Here is a 24,305-nt window from a genome sequence, read left to right as displayed (position 1 = left end):
CCTGGGAGAGAGACGACGCAGGCTTGTCCACAGGAAAACAAAATATCATGCCAAACTAACCCCTACCAGGGGGAAATGAGTTGCATGGAAAGGACCATGGTTATCTAAGCTTGATCAGATCTCTATCTTCTGAGGGAAACATACCGTATGGAGACAGTTAGTTCAAAACTCTACTTGAACTTCCTTCTTAGTACAGTAACTCTCAACCCTAACTTGTTCTTTTTACAGTAAGATACCACAGTCTGTGGGTCATACAGTACAGTCAGGAGAGAGTTGCGTCGTCATGGTACTGACCTGCTACAAAGGACTTTCCTCCCAGTGAGATGAGAGATCGGGGGCTGGGGCTGGAATCCAGGCTGGACACCATCTGGACCATCACGTTGTCCACTGTCTCAATCAGCCCACTGACCACTGGGGTGGACTCCTGCTCCAAACGGTCACACTTATAGAGACACACTGGCAACTTATTGTATCTACTGTATTTTGAGAGTTGGTAAACTGTCACTGATAGACCATAAAACCAAGTAGTAGCATGGGTTAAGAGTCTTATCAGCTGGGACGATATTCACTCTATTACTGTAAATGCCATCTGACTTCCTTTCGATGGTGCTCTCCACGTCCAAGTCCAAAGTTGTCATGCACTAAGAACGTCTGGTTCAGCTTGGTCATATGAAAACAAGCACGCCTGTTCAGTGTGTATAGAACATTGTACCGACAAACTCGCTCGAAATGTCTCTCTGTTCAGGAATTCCTGTGATCTCACGTGTGAGGGCGCTGAACTTGAGCCTGAATGAATGTGATCATATTCACAGTTCACTATCATATAGCTAGTTTGCTGTAAACCCACACAGTGACTTCACAGAGATATCATGAACTCGATATATTTCATATTTTTATTTCTAATGTGTTCTTGTTCTACCTTATGTTATTTTTACTACTACATTGATATTGATTAGTACATTGTTGGGTTTAGAGCTCCGAGAAAGGCATTTCACTGTACTTATGCATGTGACATTAAAAACTTGAAACGTACTTACCTCATCTTCCCTGGCCACTTCAGAAGACAACACCTCCTCCACACTCTTCAGAAAAGCCTGGGCGGGACACAACAACACATCATGTCTGTGATCTGAAACAAACTATTACATCCTACTTTGGTGTGTGTGTGTTCGTGTGTGTGCCTTCGTGCGCACTTGCATGTATATATCCTTGTGTTCCTGTACCTGTGTGAAGTTGTTGGCAGTGTCGTGGGGGATGCTCTTGTTGGGCAGGCTGAATGGCAGAGACTCCAGGAAGCCTAACATGGGCACGGGGTCCTGGGAGCTGTGGATCTCCTCACTCAGCTTGGTGATGATAGAATAGGACACATCTGCGACTCCCTGAGGGACAAAACACCAGGCATTACTCTCCACAGAAACTCTCCAAAGACGAGAATGGGACCAATATACACAGGAACACATTATGTGACCATTACCTTTAGTAAGAACTCTTTCTGGATAGAAGTCTGCTGTAAAAGACTGCTGGTCTTTTTCCAGCGTCATGCCCTACAGGGACCCATTTTGTGCTGTGTTGAACAGCTGTCTCTACTTTCTTCACTCTACGCCCACAACTGCCATTTAATAGACAGGAGAGGTCTATTCACTTGTGTTCTCAATATCCCCTTTTCCAATTCCTCAGTCTTAAAGGGAAAACAATGGTTCCATAAGAAATTAATTGTTTGTGTTTATTGCAGTTCAACCACCAGCCTTCTACCTCATTTCCTGCCAGGTTGCTGTGTGTCTGTTCTAGTAGTAAAACCCTGAAAAGGGTTTAAAATATCCACTTTCCCATGGTAAGAGGTCAATCTGTTTAAATCACCAAATTTCAAATCAAGTCAAATCGTACTGGTCACATACACATGTTTAGCAGATGTTATTGCGGATGTAGCAAAATGCTAATGACTAGACCCCATTGTGTTGAGAAGTTGAGAACTCACCAGTGTTTGCATCGTAGAGGAGACTTCTTTAGGAACGCTTGTTGTGGTAGGGTAAGTCAAAGTATCACCTAGTTGGAGAAATACAAGAGTCCCATTAGCAGTGCTCTTCCACCTGTCATCAATAGCAAGACTAGCTAGATGCCAAATAGAACGCTTAGAGAAGTGCTGGAATTGTTCAGGCCACAGATTCCTGATTCCTTGGTACGTGTCTGATGATGGTGGACCTTCCCCCAGCCGGGGATAGATGAAAAGAAGTGCTGTGCTATTGTACCTGCTCTTTAGATAATCAACCGCCAGATACATCACTGAGGTACTGTACAAGCCAAAGAGATGTTAGAAGGAAGTCATGACATCATGCTGTCTGTAAATAACACATCAATTAGTGCACTTAGCAACAATAAATGACCATATATGGTTTTACATTAGGAACATCCCTTCCAACAGTCTGCTCTTCTTTAGTCCCATTCATTATCTGCAGGTATAACATATTAAAACACTTTCCATAACCATAACAACCTTCTTGTTCATGTCTGTTATGTCTGAGAAAATGAAGGCTATGCCTTCATGCAACGTGACCACCTGAGTCCTCCACAATGGGGTCTAATCATTAGACAAAAACCCAGGGAATGGGTGTCCAGACCCAAATTATTCCTATTTTCCATAAGCATGACAAGTGATTCATCCATTTTTACTATCTTATACACATTTCACCATGCTCTGAATAACATTTCTCGGACCATACAGAGGACATTGTCCATTTCTTTTGAGTTTCAGAATAATTCTAGACCACACAAGATAATCAAAGCAGCAATGAAAAAGGTCATTATGGTTTAAAAAAAACTTCAGTCACTCAGTTTAACGTCAGTTGAGTCCTCGAATCTGAAACCAAACTTTTATGGTGTGTGAGATGATTTTAAGATGAGGAGGATTTGTACGGTTTAATATCTTGTTGTGTATTCCATGCGTCAGTATTGTGCATGGAATGTCAATGGCAATGACCAAGATGGAAATAACTTTTTAACCCCAATCTCCTCACATAAGTCAAGGGGAAAGTGTGAACATAGTGAACATTTCACATCACGGAAAAAAGAGTGGAACATTCCAGACTGACGGTGACATCTGACATTACCTATGGCAGCTTTGTAGTACATGAGGATCTCCTCTGGTGACAGGGCCCTCTCCCAGATGACAAACTCATCAAAGGCCCCTGTCACGTAGTGTCCATAGGACTGCTCATTTCCTGTCCCAATGACCAGGTCAGGGTAAGGGTCCCCATAGTTCATGGACACGTTGCCAGTGGGGTCGCTGGTGTTGAACGTCCCATTGATGTAGATGTTGAGACCGTCCGTCAGGGTCCAAGTGAACAGAATGTGGGTCCAGAAGGGCCCTGAAAGGGAAGAGAGAGGAGAAATCATAATTAGGACTTCACCTTCCCTTCACCTAAAGTATTTATCTACTCTTTGTATGTGGGTATTATAGCCTACAGTATGTCACACATATTTCAATTGTGCTTTTCCACTATATCCACCCAATATGTCCCCATGTTCCACTCCAACCATTCAGTCAGCATCTCCATTCTATTCCTTCAAACGTTTCCAATAGACTTCTCCAAAGATGAAATAACATCTCCAGTTCTTCTGAGGTAAACGGACAATAAAGAGAATCCCAAAAGACAATACATTCACTGTGAACACTTGCACCAGCAGAGGCTGGTTCAGAGTGTTAAAACACAGCTATCCTATAGGGATTGGCTTAAACACAAACCAACAACTTCCCCATTCACACTTTCAATCTCTCTTTCCTTTTAGTCTCTCCCGCTATTTTAGCTAGAAATGTTTCTGTTGCAGGTTAGGCTGGGACACATTGTGACAAGGTCTACTGAACCAGTCATGTCTCCTGGTACTGGTACAGGTGTCATAAGAGCTGGTTCAGTCATAGATCTGTTATGAGCCACTGCATGGTGAAATGGTAACATATCGTCATGTCAAATTATAAGAACCAGATGTTTGATATTCTGTAAGTAATAATCAAATAAATCAAAAGTACACATGAAGTCCTGACGCCTCATATTTATAACCTTAATTAATTGTAACAAAAACAAGACGACGGAAGACATTTGAGAATGTGAAAAAAAAATCCTCTAAAAAACAATGACTGGTAAATGTTTCTTTCTTATTCAAAGAACCTGCAGTGCACAGAGCGACATGATATGTTTTCCTCCAGAAATAGCAGATCTGAGATTGTAAGGGATGGAGAAATAGTTTTGCCCATGTAGAATGTTTATGTTATTTCAATGACTTAATTTAGAGTCCACTTGGACCTGTAAGTTTGAAATACAGCGCATTCGGAAAGTATTCAGACCCCTTCCCTTTTTCCACATTTTGTTACGTTACAGCCTTATTAAAAAAGAAAATCCTCATCAATCTACACACAACACCCCACAATGACAAAGCAAAAGCAGAATTTTTTGAAATGTTTGCAAATGTATTAAAAATGAAAACCAGAAATACTTTATTTACATAAGTATTCAGACCCTTTGCTATGAGATTTGAAATTGAGCTCAGGTGCATCCTGTTTCCATTGACCATCCTTGAGATGTTTCTACAGCTTGACTGTAGTCCACCTGTGGTAAATTCAATCGATTGGACATGATTTGGAAAGGCACACACCTGTCTATATAAGGTCCCACAGTTGACAGTGCATGTCAGAGCAAAAACAATAACAGCCATGAGGTCGAAAGAATTGTCCGTAGAGCTCCGAGACAGGATTATGTCGAGGCACAGATCTGGGGAAGGGTACCAAAAAAGGTCTGCAGCATTGAAGGTCCCAAAGAACACAGTGGCCTCCATCATTCTTAAATGTCAGAAGTTTGGAACCACCAAGACTCTTCCTAGAAACTACCAGAAGGACAACCACCTCTGCAGCACTCCATTAATCAGGCCTTTATGGTAGAGTGGCCAGACAGAAGCTACTCCTCAGTCAAAGGCACATGACAGCCTGCTTGGAGTTTGCCAAAAGGCACCTGAAGGACTCTCAGACCATGAGAAATAAGATTCTCTCAAAACACAGCCAAGACAAAGCAGCAGTGGCTTCGGGACAAGTCTCTGAATGTTCTTGTGTGGCCCAGCCAGAGCCCGGGCTTGAACCCAATCTAACATCTCTGGAGAGACCTGAAAACGCTCCCCATCCAACCTGACAGAGCTTGAGAAGATCTGCAGAGAAGACTGTTAGAAACTTCCCAAACACAGGTGTGCCAAGCTTTTAGGGTCATACCCAAGAAGACTTGAGTCTGTAATCGCTGCCAAAGTGCTACAATAAAGTACTGAGTAAAGGGTCTGAATACTTATGTCAATGTGATATTTACAAAAATGTCTAAAAACCCGTTTTTGCTTTGGCATTATGGGGTATTGTGTGTAGATTGATGAGGGGGAAAAAACGAATGAATCTATTTTAGAATAAGGCTGTAACGTAACAAATGGTGAAGTGTGGTGAAGTGTGATTCATCCCTCCAGAGAACGCGTTTCCGCTGCTCCAGAGTCCAATGGCGGCGAGCCTTACACCACTCCAGCTGACGCTTGGCATTGCACATGGTGATCTTAGACTTGTGTGCGGCTGTACAGCCATGGAAACCCATTTCATGAAGCTCCCAAAGAACAGTTCTTGTGCTGACGTTGCATCCAGAGGCAGTTTGGAACTCGGTAGTGAGTGCAACCGAGGACAGACGATTTTACGCACTACACACTTCAGCACTCGACGGTCCCCTTCTGTGAGCTTGTGTGGCCTACCACTTCGCGGCTGAGCCGTTGTTGCTCCTAGACGTTTCTACTTCACAATAACAGCATTTACAGTTGACCGGGGCAGCTCTAGCATGGCAGAAATTTGAAGATCTGACTTGTTGGAAAGGTGGCATCCTATGACGGTGCCACGTTTAAAGTCACTCAGTAAGGCCATTCTACTGACAATGTTTATCTATAAAGATTGCATGGCTGTGTGCTCGATTTTATACACCTGTCAGCAACGGGTGTGGCTGAAACAGCCGAATCCACTCATTTGAAGGGGTGTCGACATACTTTTGTATATATAGTGTACATATGCAGTATTTAGAATGCTGTTCAGTATTTACTGTAGTTATACAACAATATGGAAACAGGCTTGCCAGTAAAAAGTAACACATTTATAGTTTTAGATAAAGAATTAATTGAGTCCATTATTGAATCCATTATTGAATCCATAAAATCTCTCTGGGACCAACAGTATCTGCTGATGATTGTAGCTCCATCTACATACAATCAACCAAAACATTTACATTTATGGTTAAAAATGAAAACATTATTGAAAACCACAATACTTTCCTCATGCATTCATATAAGAATATGTATAAAAATCCCCCAAAATATATATATTTTTTCATTATTCCTCCCACCACCCACATCGGAGAACAGGTTTATATAAAAAAGGTTTTATTATTGTTAAGAATCATAATGAATTTGACCAACTTTTTCACCTTAATGGTTTTCCTTTTTTTAAAGGGATACTTTGGGATTTTGGCAGTGAAGCCGTTTATCTACTTACCCAGAGTCAGTAGTTAGAGGTAGTTTTGTGAGCCAATGCTAACAAGCGTTAGCGCAATGGAAGTCTATGGGTATCTGCTAGCATTAGCGCAATGACTGGAGGTGCTAAAGCAAGCTAACAACTGCACGCAGACATAAAAATGGAATCCATGAGTTAATCTGACTCTGTGTATGTAGATAAAGGGCCTCTTTGCCAAAATCCCAAAGTATCCCTTTAAATACCTGGTATATTGATGTTAGCCCTCCACCTCTTCGAGTTGCCTCGTGTGTAGAACTCTACGTATCCAGCGTAGGCATTGGCATAGACAGAGAAGCCATTGGAGATGACTTTCCCTCCAGAGGCTATTGCAAAACGTGACTCTGCCTCCTGGTTCTTCCAAAAGAAGGAAAATGTTATTCCTGAAAAACATGAACATAGACTTATTAAAGATTTAAAAATAGGGGAAATTGTTTCAGACCACAAATCATGCTAATTATAATACATTTAGATCTAGATTAAATGCCATAAATTCGATTTTTGTGAGTTACCCCATTAGATAGTCACTTATGATTTGTGAAAATATTACACATCCACTGTGTAGAATGTTGGGGAGATGAGATCGAGGGAGGCAGAACTCACCCTCAGGACCACACAGAGTGGGGTCACTAATGCAGGAGTTCTGGTAGTTCCCAAAGTGGAGAAAGGTGCCGCCATTATCTCCATTCAGATAGATGCCCTTGTTGACCATCCCTTCAACTATGTCTACAGGAGGATGAAATAACAACATTATTTTGCCTGATGCGAAAAAGAGGCAGATTTGTCTCTGAAGTAGGCTTTTAGGCAAATCAGTATCATCGATTTATGAACGGATTCTCTGAACTGCACCAAATATTGTGTGTTTCCACTGCATAACGATCTACCATTTTATGAATGGTAGCCAGCTACGACCCAAGGATTTATCTTGGATGTTCTCCTGCCTTAAATCATGTCAGCAGACAAAATGAAATCGTCCTGGTGTATTGAGGTTCAAAAATCAAGCTCAACTTTACAGCACTCGAGAAACAGATCTGATAACCTCCATACTCAAAGCTTGTCTAATCACAATTTACACACAGCAGTCTCTGCTCTTTTTCCAGTGAAGAAAACAACTGTCTCTCCCTGACTACACACACCGTCTTACACACACACACACACAGACAAATTCAACACCTTCAGGTAACAGTGTGTGACACACTCATGGCAACTATTGGATGAGCTGGTACACAATGTACAAAACAATGGCGACTGAAAAAGCTTAACATGATAGACAGCACTACAGTAACGCCAACAGAACAGGGTGACTGACTATACACACAAATTAATTTCAGTGAGCAGTGATTTTCCTCACCTACTGTTGCAGAAATGTTAGTGTAGGCAGAGTCATTGGTATACACAGAGGAAGAGTTATGGGAGGAAGGGAGCACAGTGTGCTTGTGGATTTGGAGAGCTGGATGAAACATAGAAAACAAACAGACAAGGGAGAAAAAGGTGATTCACATACATACACATGAATAACACAAAACAACCAGAGGACACAGCAGACCAGTGAGAGTCAAACACAGACACTAGGCATTGTGAGGGATGTGGTGCGTGAGCAGGGATGAGATTAAGTGTGATGTTGGGCTCAGTAAACAGTGCTCAAGGAGGAACAGATCAATCATTCCCCCTTTTTTTAGGATCAAAGCACATTTTGTGTGGAAATATTCTAAAACTGTTCTAGACCTGATGCTTCACAATTATTGTCCCATTTAAGAATGTTATTGGTGCTTCCATAGTTAAAATAATACAGTAAGGTTTTTGGAAATCAGTTTAGCAAACAAGACAGTTCATTCAATAGTTTTAGCATTAATCTGGAAAGTCTGCATCAAATATACCTGGGGGTGAAGGATAAGCTTTTTATCCCATTTTGTTTATTATAACACCACAGTGCTTTGATGTACATTAACAGGGGTGTAAGGTAGCCTTCAGACTTATTGTCTTGACTCTCTACTTTGTTCATTTGTTTTTGCAAATTTGATTGCAATCAAATTTGAGCACTGCACAGAGCTGCACCTTTTAAAGCAAGGACTTGGTGGCTGCAAGACGGACAAAAAGGTGAATTGAAAGTAGGAGTGAATAACAGCTGTAGACCATGCAGATAAAGAATATAAAAGACGGGGTATTCTGTTCCTAAGTATAGGTCTATGCACATACTTATATCACTTCCATTAACATGACCTGGTCTGTTTCCAATCTGGTCCCACAGTCCATGGATCCCGTCCACCGAATCCAGCGGCCAATAGTGTGAGGCCGTGGCCAAGACCTGCAGGCCTGGACGGAGAGTTCATGGGTAAACAAAGCTGGGACTTCTCCCTAATCATGCTATTTCAATTAGTTATGTTCCTGGCATTGCTCAGTGTGTCTTTTAGGATTAAAAAGATAAACGATACAGCTCAAGAGTTGATGTTTGGGTATCTCATTCAATAAACACATTTTGTATTGCTTAATAAACCACTATTACCATAAGTTAGACTTATGGTAAACCATAACCAATAATTCATCATCCCAATATTATATATATTTAGCTAAATTACCAATAATACTCATCATATGCTTTAGGTTAATTTCAGACACAATATAAAACATCAAGCTAAGGGAATCCACATTTAACATGAAGTATAATTTGATTTACCTGGATGCTTGGATGGCTTTGGCTTTACTTCACCATTAACCTGTAAATAAATCAAATAAACTCAACATTGCAGTAGTCTTCCTACACATAATGGTGAAGGACATTAAAAAAATAACTGTTTAAATTACCCGAATCAAAGTGACAAAAGTAGTTACAAACAGAATTTCGAATAATAGTTCCATGGCTTGATTACAACTACAAATAGATTATATATATATATATATATATACATATATATAATGATTATTGTTGTTTAAATCCCCAATGAACGATCGATCCAGAAAGCATAAATCATTATTCCAAGATGCTGAAAAAAAAAAGCTATCTTCTTCTCTGGGTATTTATTAGTCCATGTCTCCAATAAAGAAAACGTTCTCCCAAAACTTAACATTTTGTAAAACTGCAATAAAACTAAGCGGTGACATCATAATTATAAAGTGCGTGTCGTTTCAAAATTTCCCCAAAAGTTGGTAATCCATGTCTCTCAATACAGAATAAGAAATATTGCACTATTTCAGCGACGGGTTTGGGTACTTGTTGCTTGATGCGCTCTGCTGTCTGTCTATACTAGGTTTGCACTGAGTGGAGGAATTCTCCGTGCTGTTCGATTGGATGTGGGAATACAAAACGTGATGTCATTTTTTAGAGCATTGGAACCCAAGGTGGGGCCTAGTGTGCGTAAATAGCAAATATCAAGTGCGTAGCCTAATTAGAGATAATGGCGTGCGCATAGGCCTACTGTCCAAAATATATTTAAAAAACATATAAAAACCAATAGAGATTTAATCTACAAAATTACAGAGCTGTGTCCTTTTGACTTGTCAAAACAAAACGGACAGTGATGCTGATGGACAGGAATGGATGCTGACTGTATTTTAGGCTATTTATTTGGACTGTCATCTTTATGAAGGGAATAGAAAAGGCACATATTCAGGTGCACTGATGTAAGCAGGTATGAAGCCCAATCGAATTCCTTAGATAGACCTAAATTGGATTGAGTGAATTGAAAGTCGATATTCTCAGGAAAATCGACATTTATTAGTCTAGTAACTTACTGACAGGCCTATCTACTGTACTCATACCTGAATTCGAATCCATCGCTGTAGGATGCCTTCATCTAATTGTGACTCCTGTTTCATGTTCTTTATCCTTTGGGTCTATTGTAGACTAATGGCCTGAACATAGAAATATAATTACTACAACTACAACCTAGTCTAAAATAAACTATTCTTACATGTTGGAAATTGGTGGCCGGTAGATTTGGAATCACCTGCGTCCAGGTGAATCATGGCGGGAAAAGGAAAGGAGATAACACGAGAGGAGGCCGCTCACAACCGCACACTATACAGTATGTTATTAAACATCGCCACTGTGTGGCCAATAACTTGAACAACAACTGCAGTCACAGGAGTAGTGCTGGGTGCGAGCCTCCTCTGGCAGAGAGGCGTATCCCATTCCGACAAGCTTGTAGGAGCATCATGCGAATTATGTTGTCTGCCACAACCAGATATATAGCTAGCAAACTAACGGTGCATTTTGGTTGAGGTTTGGTTTTGAGGAGTTGGACAACGTCTCCTTAGCTAATGATTGAAAGAGAATAAACTTTCCCCATGTCATACCAAATCGAAATGGATGTTTGTTGAACTCAGACCTAGCATGCAAAGTTAGCTAGCCACTTGTACCAGAGCTAGATGCGATGGAGTTGAGAAGTGCATTACTTAGCTAACGTTAGCCAGTCAAAAACGCATCGAACATAGCAATGAAGGACCGGTTGGGTGAATTAACCGCAATAAGTATATGTAGCCTACTAATATGATGTCACTGATCTAATCAGGCATTAATGTAGCCTTCTATTATATTTTATATTCTCTAGGTCTAGGGAATGCAACCCTGGTTGACATGACGTGAGTCGCGTCAGCCAGGCTAAGAATATGCCATGTCATTATAATATCATTGTCTTCAATATCTTGTCAACTTATTTGCTTTTCACACAGTACTGAGCCTCAAATTTATGGGCAGTGTGCAAGAGGCTTTACTCCCTAACAATGGACTGTGTCTTCACACTTTTGTCTTGACAGAGAAGAACACAAGCAGAGGAGGATGTCACAGTTGACAGAGATGGATTTATGAACGGGTTTTTCAGAAGGGCAAGTCAGTACTGTTTGTTTTCAGATGAGCTAGATGATTAATGTAAAATATTGCAAGTGTCTGCATTGAAATAAGACTGAAAATACTGTATGTGCATGACTCAGGTGGAAGAGGTTAGGGGGCAGATTGATAAGATATCTTCTGAAGTGGATGAGGTGAGGAAGAGGCACAGCATGATCCTGTCTGTACCCAATCCAGATCAGAGTAAGTTGATCATCAATTAAAACCCTCTGTCAGACAGGCCTCCTGAGTGGCGCAGTGGTGTGCGAGGTTCTGGGTTTGAGTCCAGGCTCTGTCGCAGCCGGCCGTGACCGGGAGACCCATGGGGGGCGCACAATTGGCCCAGCGTCGTCCGGGTTAGTGGAGGGTTTGGCGGCAGGGATGTCCTTGTCCCATCGCGCCCTAGTGACTCCTGTGGCAGGCTGGGCGCAGTGCATGCTGACACGGTCGCCAGGTGTATGGTGTTTCCTCCGACACATTGGTGCGGCTGGCTTCCGGGTTAAGTGGGAATTGTGTCAAGAAGCAGTGCGGCTTGGTTGGGCTGTGTTTCGGAGGAGGCACGGCTCTCGACCTTCGCCTCTCCCGAGTCCGTACGGAAGTTGCGGCGATGAGGCCAATTGGATACCATGAATTTGGGGAGAAAAAAGGGTAAATAAATCAAGTCTATTAGGCTATTCCGCCACGTTCCCAACGTTCCCAAAGTGAAGGCGGTTTGAGATCTAGCTATGTTGTTGCTTCTCTCCTATTTGTTTTCAACATTTATTTTCTCTATACCACAAAGTATGCAATTTAAAGTGTTGAATTCAAAACTTTTACATGACTAAATATAGGCCTTCGTATTTGCATGGTGACTTCTAAAGTCATAATAACAAAAATAAACAAACGTTCTTACTTCCTCCAACATCATTGTCCTCCTTCAGGAAGAAACACATGACTCAATACAAATAGATGGCTCGGTGTCTGGAAGCCTGTATAGAAATCAATGCCATGGCCCAGCCTTCGTAGACCAGTCTGTGGGTGGGCTTTGGCTGACCTCTCTAGCAGCAGCAGGGCCATTTTACTGAGGGCTTGGACAAGTTACGCTGTGCTTGTTCAGAGTTGATCCACTGTGGAGACTGAATAGGCATGAGGAGCTAATCAAGGCCTGCATGGACAAAGGCCCTCAGTTGACTCTATAATGCAACACAGCAGCATCAGTATTACCAGCAGCGTAACAAAGTATCAACCATCTGCTACACAATAATACTAACTGGGAATGGCCCAAGAGGGAGCAAATATTTGTTTGCCCACAAATTCAGTGATAAGCTGTCTAATGGTTACTATGGGCACACACTGGTTGAATCAACATTGTTTCCACGTCATTTCAATGTAATTATGTTGAACCAACGTGGAACAGTCGTTGGAATTTTCTTCTGCCCAGTGGGTGGTAGGTGTAGTGTTTCTTATCTATATAAATATGAAGAATAGGTTATTATTGTTATAGAAGCGTTGCCAAGTGATATGATTAATGCTAATATTTTTCCAGGACAATTTTGCAAATGTGCAATAATGCATTTATTTTCTGTCGCTGACATTTCCTGAAGAGATGAAAGATGAACTTGACCGGTTGACCAATGAGATCACAAGCAATGCCAACTCTGTGAGAGTTAAGCTTAAATTGAATTTTATCACCACCACCACGTACAGTACATTTAAAAAATATTTTTTGTTGTTATTTTGTCATTATTATGACAGGATCAAATGCCTATCCCAAATGCTGCTCGCTAGATTTAGAAAAGTAGATGTGGGGGATTTATCTGAGGTGTTATTATAGCTACTGTAATCACTGTTCTTTCTGTTCTCTGCAGCTATGGAGCAGAGCCTGCTCAAGGATGATGTTTCTAACAGGGCCTCAGTTGATTTCCGCATTCAAAAAACCCAGGTCAGGAAACAATCTTCCTGAGACTCATTCTTCACATTTTTGCGAATTCTTAAAGGTTGTGATTAAGGACAGAGAGATTCTTGGAGGCTAACGTACCTGTATACCTGTATAAGTTTACCATGTCTGCCACTAGGGCTGGGCGATATGTCGATATATATCGTGTAAAGATAGAAAAACGTCTATCGTTTCATATTATGCTTTATTGTTTATTTCGTTGTGTCGCAAATCACACTCTTTACGGCAATATTTTTTGTCAATTGGATGTTGCTTTGCGTTCGGAAGGAAATTTGCAACACAAACAAACATGGAGAAGAGTGAACGTGACACAGAGCACAGAGACCGTACCTAAAATAGGAACTACTTCGGTCGCATGGACGTGGTTTGGGTATGAAAAGTCTGACACGGACCAGAAAACCGTCCTCTGCAGAATATGCCGCAGGCTGGTTCCTGACAACAGGCTCAAACACCACTAACCTCTTTTACCACCTACGCAAGAATCATGTGAAACATTACGGAGAGAGTCTACGGATGAGACCCAAAAAAGTACAGTCGAGTGCTCAAAACAAACCCCGACTCAGACGTTGCAAGAGGCTTTTGCCCGCGACACAGCTTATGGCAAAGAATCATGAAGATGGAAGGACATAACAGCTGCCGTAACAACTTACATCTGCAAAGACATGGCCCCAATTTACACGGTCGAGAAACTGGGGTTTCGTGAGTTGGTGCTAACACTCGACCCAAGGTACCAAATGCCAATACCTTTTAGTTGATTAGTATAATTCAACATGTAATAAGAAATAGGCCTTTACATGTGGTCATTTTATGTAAACTATTTATTCATTGAATTTACAGAAAATGTGTATATCGTGATATGTATCGTTATCGGGAAGTGAAATGACCTACAGTTGAAGTCGGAAGTTTACATACACCTTAGCCAAATACATTTAACTCAGTTTTTCACAATTCCTGACATTTATCCTAGTAAAAATTCCCTGTCTTAGGTCAGTTAGGATCACCATTTTATTTTCAGAATGTGAAATGTCAGAATAATAGTAGAGAGAATGATTTATTTCAGCTTTTATTTCTTTCATCACATTCCCAGTAGGTCAGAAGTTTACATACACTCAATTAGTATTTGGTAGCATTGCCTTTAAATTGTTTAACATGGGTCAAATGTTTCGGGTAGCCTTCCACAAGCATACCACAATAAGTTGGGTGAATTTTGGCCCATTCCTCCTGACAGAGTAGGTGTAACTGAGTCAGGTTTGAAGGCCTCCTTCCTCGCACACACTTTTTCAGTTCTGCCCACAAATTGTCTATGTGATTGAGGTCAGGGCTTTGTGATGGCCACTCCAATACCTTGACTTTGTTGTCCTTAAGCCATTTTGCCACATCTTTGGAAGTATGCGTGGGGTCAATGTCCATTTGGAAGACCCATTTGCGACCAAGCTTTAACTTCCTGCCTGATGTTGCTTCAATATATCCACATAATTTTCCTTCCTTATGATGCCATCTATTTTGTGAAGTGCACCAGTCCCTCCTGCAGAAAAGCACCCCCACAACATGATGGTGCCACCCCCGTGCTCCACGGTTGGGATGGTGTTCTTCGGCTTGCCAGCCTCACCCTTTTTCCTCCAAACATAACGATGGTCATCATGGCCAAACAGTTCTATTTTTGTTTCATCAGACCAGAGGACATTTCTCCAAGAAGTACGATCTTTGTCCCCATGTTCAGTTGCAAACCGTAGTCTGGCTTTTTTATGGCGTTTTTTGAGCAGTGGCTTCTTCCTTGCTGAGCGGCCTTTCAGGTTATGTCGATATAGGACTCGTTTTACTGTGGATATAGATACTTTTGTACCTGTTTCTTCCAGCATCTTCACAAGGTCCTTTGCTGTGGTTCTGGGATTGATTTGCACTTTTCGCACCAAAGTATGCTCATCTCTAGGAGACAGAACGCATTTCCTTCCTGAGCGGTATGACGGCTGCGTGGTCCCATGGTGTTTATACTTGCGTACTATTGTTTGTACAGATGAACGTGGTACATTCAGGCATTTGGAAATTGCTCCCAAGGATGAACCAGACTTGTGGGGGTCTACAATTTTTTTTTCTGAGGTCTTGGCTGATTTCTTTTGATTTTCCCATGATGTCAAGCAAAGAGGCACTGAGTTTGAAGGTAGGCCTTGAAATACATCCACAGGTACACTCAAATGATGTCAATTAGCCTATCAGAAGCTTCTAAAGCCATGACATCATTTTCTGGAATTTTCCAAGCTGTTTAAAGGCACAGTCAACTTAGTGTATGTAAACTTCTGACCCACTGGAATTGTGAAACAGTGAATTATAAGTGAAATAAACAATTGTTGGAAAATTTACTTGTGTCATGCACAAAGTAGATGTCCTAACTGACTTGCCAAAACTATAGTTTGTTAACAAGAAATTTGTGAAGTGTTTGAAAACGAGTTTTAATGACTCCAACCTAAGTGTATGTAAACTTCCGACTTCAACTGTATATCGGGATATGAGATTTTGGCCAGCCCTATCTGCCACCATATTTTGACATGGCTGTTTGACATCTCACCCTTTCAAAAGTTTGAGCCTTTATCCGCTTTACTGTTGCCAGTGGTTGAAGCTCTCTTTCCTCTATCCCCTCCTTATGTTTTCTCTAACCCCACAGCACACAGTGCTCTCCAGGATGTTTGTGGATGTCATGACTCAGTACAACGAGACTCAAGTGTCGTTTAGGGAGAGAAGCAATTGAAGGATCCAGAGACAGCTAGAGATAAGTGAGTCACAAACTGGGCCAGCAGCAGGGCAGACAGGAACACGGAAAGGAAACCGACCACACCTAGCCGCTTTCTTTCCCACAAATAATAACACATAGGCTACAGTCTTCACAATTCCAATCAAACTATCATATGATTGCCTATTGCCTATCGTCAGATAGCGCAACGATTCCGGTTCCACTCTATGTTATTGTCTATTGTCATGGTATGGATAATGAGGCCATTAGACCAATCAGACTACGGTCACATAAAATATAGGATGATAGTCAAGGATTTGGCTTGAGATGCTAAGGAGACTAGCTGTAAAGAAACCATGGCAGAAACCCATGTATTGTTCATATGGAGTATTTGTCTTGAATGAGAATAATTGATGATGACAAAAATAGATGTAACCTCTCCAGTCCAGTCCCTTAGGATACTCCTAATGAGACTCTCTACTAATGCAGACTCCAGATGGAAGAGAAGTGTGTTAGTGTTGCCTCTACACCTGTCTATAGAAAAGCTGGTCACATGGCCAGTGGCGGGCTCATGGCTGTGCTGTAGAGTAATCGTTGATCATAGGTTATATATATTCACTGGGGTGGAAGGGCTTACATGATCCCAGGTTGTTTGTAAGCCACTGTGGGTTTGATCATGTTAGGCAGTGAGGGTTGATTCCCTCTGAGGAATAGCCGCCCTAGATCATAACACTGTGGTTATGACTACAGAGATGTTTCTCCCCATAGAAAAGAGAGAATACGTTTTTTGTTTTCTGCTGATGCTTTAGCACCTGCCTGGTGAAAGTATTTTCTTTCCTGGTTATATTAATTTTTACATCTGATGTAAGTTCCTCCTCAATCTCCAGCTTTTGTCGGATGCTACTTCCTCATATGCATTATTTTCTTAGGACAAATCAGACAACTACCAACTCAGGTGGTGGTTTGAACATATTCCAAAACAAATAATATTCTGTGTAAATGCGACACCAATCATCCCATATGTATGTATTTGAATTAATTATACTGTCTCATTGGCTGTCGTCCTGTCTCCCAACCCCTTCCTCAGATTATTTTGGACTCTTAGATCACGCGGCAGGCCTTGAATGAGATTGAGTCACGGCACCAGGATATCATCCACCTGGAGTCCAGCATCAGGGAGCTCCATGCCATGTTCATGGACATGGCCATGCTGGTGGAGAATCAGGTATTGTAGCGCAGTACTGTAAAGCTGTCCAGAATATTATTAGTTCTGTTTTTTGTCAAAACTATATGGAACTCATGTGGTGTTGTCTAAAAGGGGGATATGGTCAACAACATAGAGAAGAATGTCTCCAACGCAGCTGAATACATAGGCCGTGCCAAAGAGGAGACCAAAAAAGCTGTGAGATACTAGAAAAAATCCCAGAGGGTAAGTCTCCTTTTCCCCAAATGGAAGGTCACATGGTGTATCTACTAATAATACTGTATAATACTGCTCAAGTTAGACTATTTTAACCAATGCAATAGCTCTGAATGGTTTAGTCAGAAAAATAATATTATTTCAGTATCATATACTGATAAGATTTAAAATGCCAGACAGAATGTCTACATGCCATATTTACTAGGGCTGGGAATTGCCAAGGACCTCACGATATGACGATATTATTGCGATACTTAGGTGCCGATATGATATTTGTGATTCAATACTATGATTTTATTGCTCACTATATACACGTAATAATATCCTAATATGTAACTATCGATTTTTTCCCCCATCACTAATATCTAATGTCTAAATTGAATGTCAAAATGTCTCCATGTCCCAAATCCACAGGCATTGACAGAATATTGGTTTCACTAAAATCAGTGTAGTGTTTTGGGGCACTATAAACCTAATCTAACCACTTTGTTTCTGTCCTTGGCAGAAACTCTTCATCTTTGGCTTTGTTCTATTGATCCTGCTCGTTGTCATTGCACTAATCGTTGGGCTGTCTATTGGACTAACCAATCCCCTGTATGAGTCCTGTCCTGCTATCTGTCTGAGGTAACTACTTCTGTACATTTCATCAACATCACATTCAACACCTTTCATTTACATTTTTTAACACAATGAGGTACTGTACTTGATAGTAGTTGATGTTAGGCTTAGGCAGTATCCAGATTTTAATATTATCATACCGTCCTTCTCTTATCCTGGCATTTACGGTATTACAGGCATAGCACACAAGGATTTGCTAAAAACGCAAGAAAAGCCTATTGGGCCTGTATTACCAGAATGCTAACACAATTAGCACAAACTAATAGCAAAATCACAATGACGCTGTTAGCTAAGTGCTAACGAGCGAAAACGAACAAACTAATTGCAAAGACAGTCAAATCCAGCTCATAAAGTTATAAATTGTGGAAATAAACAAAGTTGTGATGAATGCTTTTTCTGAAGGAAGAGCAGCATGTGTAGCAGAATAATGAAGGAGAACAAAAAATGCTAGTAGGAAGCACAGGGAAAAAATGAGCTCTTCCAGAGGTCTTTGACTTCTGGCAGAAAGTAATTATAAGATATCTGATGGCAAACATTTAGTAGTGAATTGCATACAAGTGTAACTTCATCACCTCATGTGCGCTGCACAACAGAGACTCGCCGATAGATAAAGAAGGCTATGGATTCACCAGCTCCCACTGTCTCCCGTTGTGCTATTTATAAACAAACACGTGACTGGCTCAACTGTACTGGGGAACTACGGAAATTTCATAATGTAAAATAATGTGACAGGTGATATGAAGAACGCAATTTTCTTTATATCCTAACGTATTGCACAAGTTGGCTGCAGGTGTTAACTTAAAAATTATCAACAAATATTCAAATTTATTGAAAAACTTTTAATAAATAGTTTTGACGGTATTAACAAACCATCCTGTGGCTTTTTCCAAATATTCCGGTATACGGGTATATACGGTATACTTGTCACGGATCCCCCCGGTACTGCTGCTCATTCTGTTCACCAGTTCCGGAGGTCTACGTCACCGGCGTTCTAGGCTTCACTGAACGGGATTCATTATCATCAACCCCGGACTGTCTTGTCTGATTACACACACCTTTAAAAAAATATATATATATATTTTTATTTCACCTTTATTTAACCAGGTTGGCAAGTTGAGAACAAGTTCTCATTTACAATTGCGACCTGGCCAAGATAAAACAAAGCAGTTCGACACACAACAACACAGAGTTACACATGGAGTAAAACAAACATACGGTCAATAATACAGTAGAAAAAATAAGTATATACAATGTGAGCAAATGAGGTGAGATAAGGGAGGTAAAGGCAAAAAAAAGGCCATGGTGGCGAAGTAAATACAATATAGCAAGTAAAACACTGGAATGGTAGATTTGCAGTGGAAGAATGGTACCTGGTTCCCATTTCCCCTGATTAGTATGTTATATATGTGCCCTCTGTTCCCTCTGTCTTTGTCGGTTATTGTTCCCATGTCCGTTGGCTGTGTGAGTATCTATGCGTTGGTGCAGCTGTTATGCTGCGTGCTTTATATATTGTGTATTACGGGTATCGTCCAGTGTCGTTCAACGAGGTTTACCCTCGCTCTTTTGTTTGGGTACAGCCCAGTGTTTTTGTATAAGTGTTTGTTTTGTGTTTATTAAAAATCCCTATTGTGTATTCCTGCGCCTGTCTCCAAATCCTTTATACCAGCGTGACAATACTGCCCAAGCCTAGTTGATGTTGAATCACAGTAATGAGTAAATTTCCCAAGTTACTTGTTCCTGTTCCCAAGAAAGCTAAGGTAACTGAGCTAAACGACTACCGCCCCGTAGCACTCACTTCCGTCATCATGAAGTGCATTGAGAGACTAGTCAAGGACCATATCACCTCCACCCTACCGGACACCCTAGACCCACTCCAATTTGCTTACCGACCCAATAGGTCCACAGACGACGCAATCGCAACCACACTGCACACTGCCCTAACCCATCTGGACAAGAGGAATACCCATGTGAGAATGCTGTTCATCGATTACAGCTCAGCATTTAACACCATAGTACCCTCCAAACTCGTCATCAAGCTCGAGACCCTGGGTCTCGACCCCGCCCTGTGCAACTGGGTCCTGGACTTCCTGACGGGCCGCCCCCAGGTGGTGAGGGTAGGTAACAACATCTCCACCCCGCTGATCCTCAACACTGGGGCCCCACAAGGGTGCGTTCTGAGCCCTCTCCTGTACTCCCTGTTCACCCACGACTGCGTGGCCATGCACGCCTCCAACTCAATCATCAAGTTTGCGGATGACACTACAGTGGTAGGCTTGATTACCAACAACGACGAGACGGCCTACAGGGAGGAGGTGAGGGCCCTCGGAGTGTGGTGTCAGGAAAATAACCTCACACTCAACGTCAACAAAACAAAGGAGATGATTGTGGACTTCAGGAAACAGCAGAGGGAGCACCCCCCTATCCACATCGACGGGTCAGTAGTGGAGAAGGTGGAAAGTTTTAAGTTCCTCGGTGTACACATCACGGACAAACTGAATTGGTCCACCCACACAGACAGCGTTGTGAAGAAGGCGCAGCAGCGCCTCTTCAACCTCAGGAGGCTGAAGAAATTCGGCTTGTCACCAAAAGCACTCACAAACTTCTACAGATGCACAATCGAGAGCATCCTGTCGGGCTGTATCACCGCCTGGTACGGCAACTGCTCCGCCCACAACCGTAAGGCTCTCCAGAGGGTAGTGAGGTCTGCAGAACGCATCACCAGGGGCAAACTACCTGCCCTCCAGGACACCTACACCACCCGATGTCACAGGAAGGCCATAAAGATCATCAAGGACAACAACCACCCAAGCCACTGCCTGTTCACCCCGCTATCATCCAGAAGGCGAGGTCAGTACAGGTGCATCAAAGCAGGGACCGAGAGACTGAAAAACAGCTTCTATCTCAAGGCCATCAGACTGTTAAACAGCCACCACTAACATTTAGCGGCCGCTGCCAACATACTGACTCAACTCCAGCCACTTTAAAAATGGGAATTGATGGAAATTATGTAAAAATGTACCACTAGCCACTTTAAACAATGCCACTTAATACAATGTTTACATACCCTACATTACCCATCTCATATGTATATACTGTACTCTATATCATCTACTGCATCTTGCCATCTTTATGTAATACATGTACCACTAGCCACTTTAAACTATGCCACTTTATGTTTACATACCCTACAGTACTCATCTCATATGTATATACCGTACTCTATACCATCTACTGCATCTGCCATGCCGTTCTGTACCACCACTCATTCATATATCTTTATGTACATATTCTTTATCCCTTTACACTTGTGTGTGTGTGTAAGGTAGTAGTTGTGGAATTGTTAGGTTAGATTACTTGTTGGTTATTACTGCATTGTCGGAACTAGAAGCACAAGCATTTCGCTACACTCGCATTAACATCTGCTAACCATGTGTATGTGACTAATAAAATTTGATTTGATTTGATTTGATTTGATTAGTAACTACATTCAAGTAAATGACCGATTCCATGTAAAAGTCAACCTGAGCATGTACAAATAATGTTACACATTTCCAAATGAAACCACGTTCATAATTATCCTTTAAAGGCAATGCTACCAAATACGAATTGAGTGTATGTAAACTTCTGACCCACTGGGAATGTGATGAAAGAAATAAAAGCTGAAATAAATCATTCTCTCTGGAAAGGTCAACCTAAACAACTAAAACCAGATATAAAGATATTGGAGCTATATATTTTTAAATAAGATCAGCTTTGAGAAGTAACAATCACCAAAATAAAAACTAGACTGTCCCTGACTATCTAAAATTCCCCAAATGTCATGGCATGGGGCCCCCACGTTTGAGTCACTCAGATACAATAAGAACATGGATTGCAGGAAATTAGCTTTAAAACTGTAGAATGTTATCTCTCCGCCCATGGCAAATTGTGTAGAATCCAAGGGATTTTATCCTATGATTTTTAAACCAAATACCATTACCCTATTGGATTTATAACCTGCCCTCGATTATGAAAAACTGTATTTCTATTATGGAACTTGTTTATTTTCCATTTACTGAGGAAACAAAAACTGTTGAAAATGCAAATTGCTGAAGAGAAAATGGAGAGAAAAGGATGTGATGTTTACTTCTGGCCTAATGAGCAGTCTGCACAAAGTGCTTGACTTTTGTGTAATCAGGCAAACAGGATTAGTGAAGGAAGTGGAGGCAGGTCCCCAGAGGGTTTATACTTCTGCCTTTAAATGGGTAAAGGGAAACTTCAGAGGTGGAACTAAAGCCAAATGTCAGTACTTCTACACAAGCTAAAGTATACAAATGCCATAATGCCATACACCTGATGTGGTTGCCAGTTTATTGAAATGAGAAGTAATCTTATGAACTCTAAAGATTCACAGGCATAGGCTACATGATCATTGCCCAGCTCTGTCTGACCGTCTGACCATCTATGTTTTTACATTCACAGTATGTCAATCAGATTCGTTAGACTGCACTTTGTAGATGTCCTTTGGTACAGGAACAATCTGAATCATATTTTTCTTGTGTTCAGAAAACTAAACACTTAGTTGCCCCATCACGCTCACTGATGCTTATTGGGTAGAATATTGTATTTTGCCATCCCATCATACCTGCTCTCTGTTCATGTGGATTTGCGATGAAATAATGAAACAAATATTGAACTCACCAAGAGCAATTCAACTAGCTGTGACAAAGTTGGGGAAGGTGCAGAGACTTGCACAAGGGCCTTCGGCTGCTAGACAAGGAGAATGTGAATGTGTCCGTGCTGTTGAGAAACTTAATAATTTATTTATTGTGCCTTCATTGTTAATACAAAGGAATATACTATAGGCCTACTCTTTACATTTTTCTGATGTTTTTCTTGCCAAGGATTGAAGAGGGTGAATATGAAAAACACAACATTCAGAATTTAATGGCAATAGCCAAAGGGGAAAGTTACATAATGCAGAAGGCCATTGTGCCAGGAGGAGCAGAACAGCAACTGGAAGAAACCAAATGCACCTGACCTATGACTATATGCAACTGAAGATGAGACCAGAAAGCATTGGGCATTTCAATATGACAAGTCATGAGGGAAAATATTTAAATGTCAGATTGGAGGTGGCCTATAATGTGCATTGTAATGATCAGGTGTGAGTCTGCCTGCAGCTCAATCAATTCTCCTCCGTCATCGCCACGGCCATTTACATCCAACCTCAACCCGAAACCTCGACGGCCCTCAAAGAACTTCACTGGACTATGCAAACTTGAAACCACACATCCTGAGGCTGCATTTATTGTAGCTGGGGATTTTAACAAAGCAAATCTGAGGACTAGGCTGCCGAAATTCTATCAACATATTGACTGTCTTACTCGCGCTACTAAGACTCTCGACCATTGCTATTCAAACTTCCGGGATGCTTACAAGGCCCTCCCCCGCCCTCCTTTCGGCAAATCTGACCACAATTTCATCTTGCTCCTCCCGTCCTATAGGCAGAAACTCAAACAGGAAGTGCCCATGCTTCGTATTATTCAACGCTGGTCTGACCAATCGGAATCCACGCTTCAGGATTGTTTTGATCACATGGACTGAGATATGTTCTGGGTAGCGTGGAAAAAGAATCTAGACGCATACATGGATACGGTGACTGAGTTCATAAGGAAGTGTATAGGAGATGTAGTACCCACTGTAACTATTAAAACCTACCCTAACCAGAAACTGTGGATAGATGGTAGCATTCGTGCAAAACTGAAAGCGCGAACCACCGCATTTAAGAATGGCAAGGCGACTGGTAATATGGCAGAATATAAACAGTGTAGTTATTCACTCCGCAAACTAGCTAAATGTCACTATAGAGAGAGATAAAGTGGAGTCGCAATTCAACGGCTCAGACACGAGACGTACATTATTGTGAAAAAGTTTTAGGCAGGTGTGAAAAAATGCTGTAAAGTAAGAATTCTTTCAAAAATAGACATGTTAATAGTTTGTATTTATCAATTAATAAAATGCAAAGTGAGTAAACAGAAGAAAAATCTACATCAAATCAATATTTGGTGCGACCACCCTTTGCCTTCAAAGCAGCATCAATTCTTCTAGGTACACTTGCACACATTTTTTGAAGGAACTCGGCAAGTAGGTTGGCCCAAACATCTTGGAGAACTAACCACAGTTCTTCTGTGGATTTAGGCAGCCTCAGATGCTTCTCTCTCTTCATGTAATCCCAGACAG

At 41.4% G+C, this 24,305-nt stretch overlaps 1 protein-coding gene and 1 pseudogene across 2 annotated transcripts in view; one reads left to right on the top strand and one right to left on the bottom strand.

The window, feature by feature from the left end:
• The window catches only part of LOC139545497 (adhesion G-protein coupled receptor D1-like), a 50,605-nt gene extending 40,781 nt beyond the window's left edge, over window positions 1-9,824 (bottom strand). The window contains exons 1-11 of one of the 2 annotated variants that reach the window (XM_071353321.1): window positions 9,365-9,824; window positions 9,237-9,276; window positions 8,759-8,875; window positions 7,914-8,012; window positions 7,166-7,288; window positions 6,769-6,945; window positions 3,105-3,362; window positions 1,976-2,043; window positions 1,224-1,379; window positions 1,038-1,094; window positions 295-424 (exon numbers count right to left, since the gene is read on the bottom strand). In XM_071353321.1, the coding sequence (XP_071209422.1) occupies window positions 295-424; window positions 1,038-1,094; window positions 1,224-1,379; window positions 1,976-2,043; window positions 3,105-3,362; window positions 6,769-6,945; window positions 7,166-7,288; window positions 7,914-8,012; window positions 8,759-8,875; window positions 9,237-9,276; window positions 9,365-9,418 (1,279 nt within the window). In that variant the 5' untranslated portion in view covers window positions 9,419-9,824. The remainder of the gene's footprint in view (window positions 1-294; window positions 425-1,037; window positions 1,095-1,223; window positions 1,380-1,975; window positions 2,044-3,104; window positions 3,363-6,768; window positions 6,946-7,165; window positions 7,289-7,913; window positions 8,013-8,758; window positions 8,876-9,236; window positions 9,277-9,364) is intronic. The other variant, XM_071353322.1, reaches the window with a different exon arrangement.
• Window positions 9,825-10,995: 1,171 nt separating this feature from the next.
• On the top strand, window positions 10,996-18,093 carry LOC139545856 (syntaxin-2-like; annotated as a pseudogene).
• Window positions 18,094-24,305: the final 6,212 nt, after the last annotated feature.

Source organism: Salvelinus alpinus, chromosome 19, assembly GCF_045679555.1.
Source record: "Salvelinus alpinus chromosome 19, SLU_Salpinus.1, whole genome shotgun sequence".
Lineage (NCBI taxonomy): Eukaryota > Metazoa > Chordata > Actinopteri > Salmoniformes > Salmonidae > Salvelinus > Salvelinus alpinus.
The sequence above is the reverse complement of the archived record's forward strand: the minus strand, read 5'-3'. Positions and strand labels throughout refer to the sequence as shown.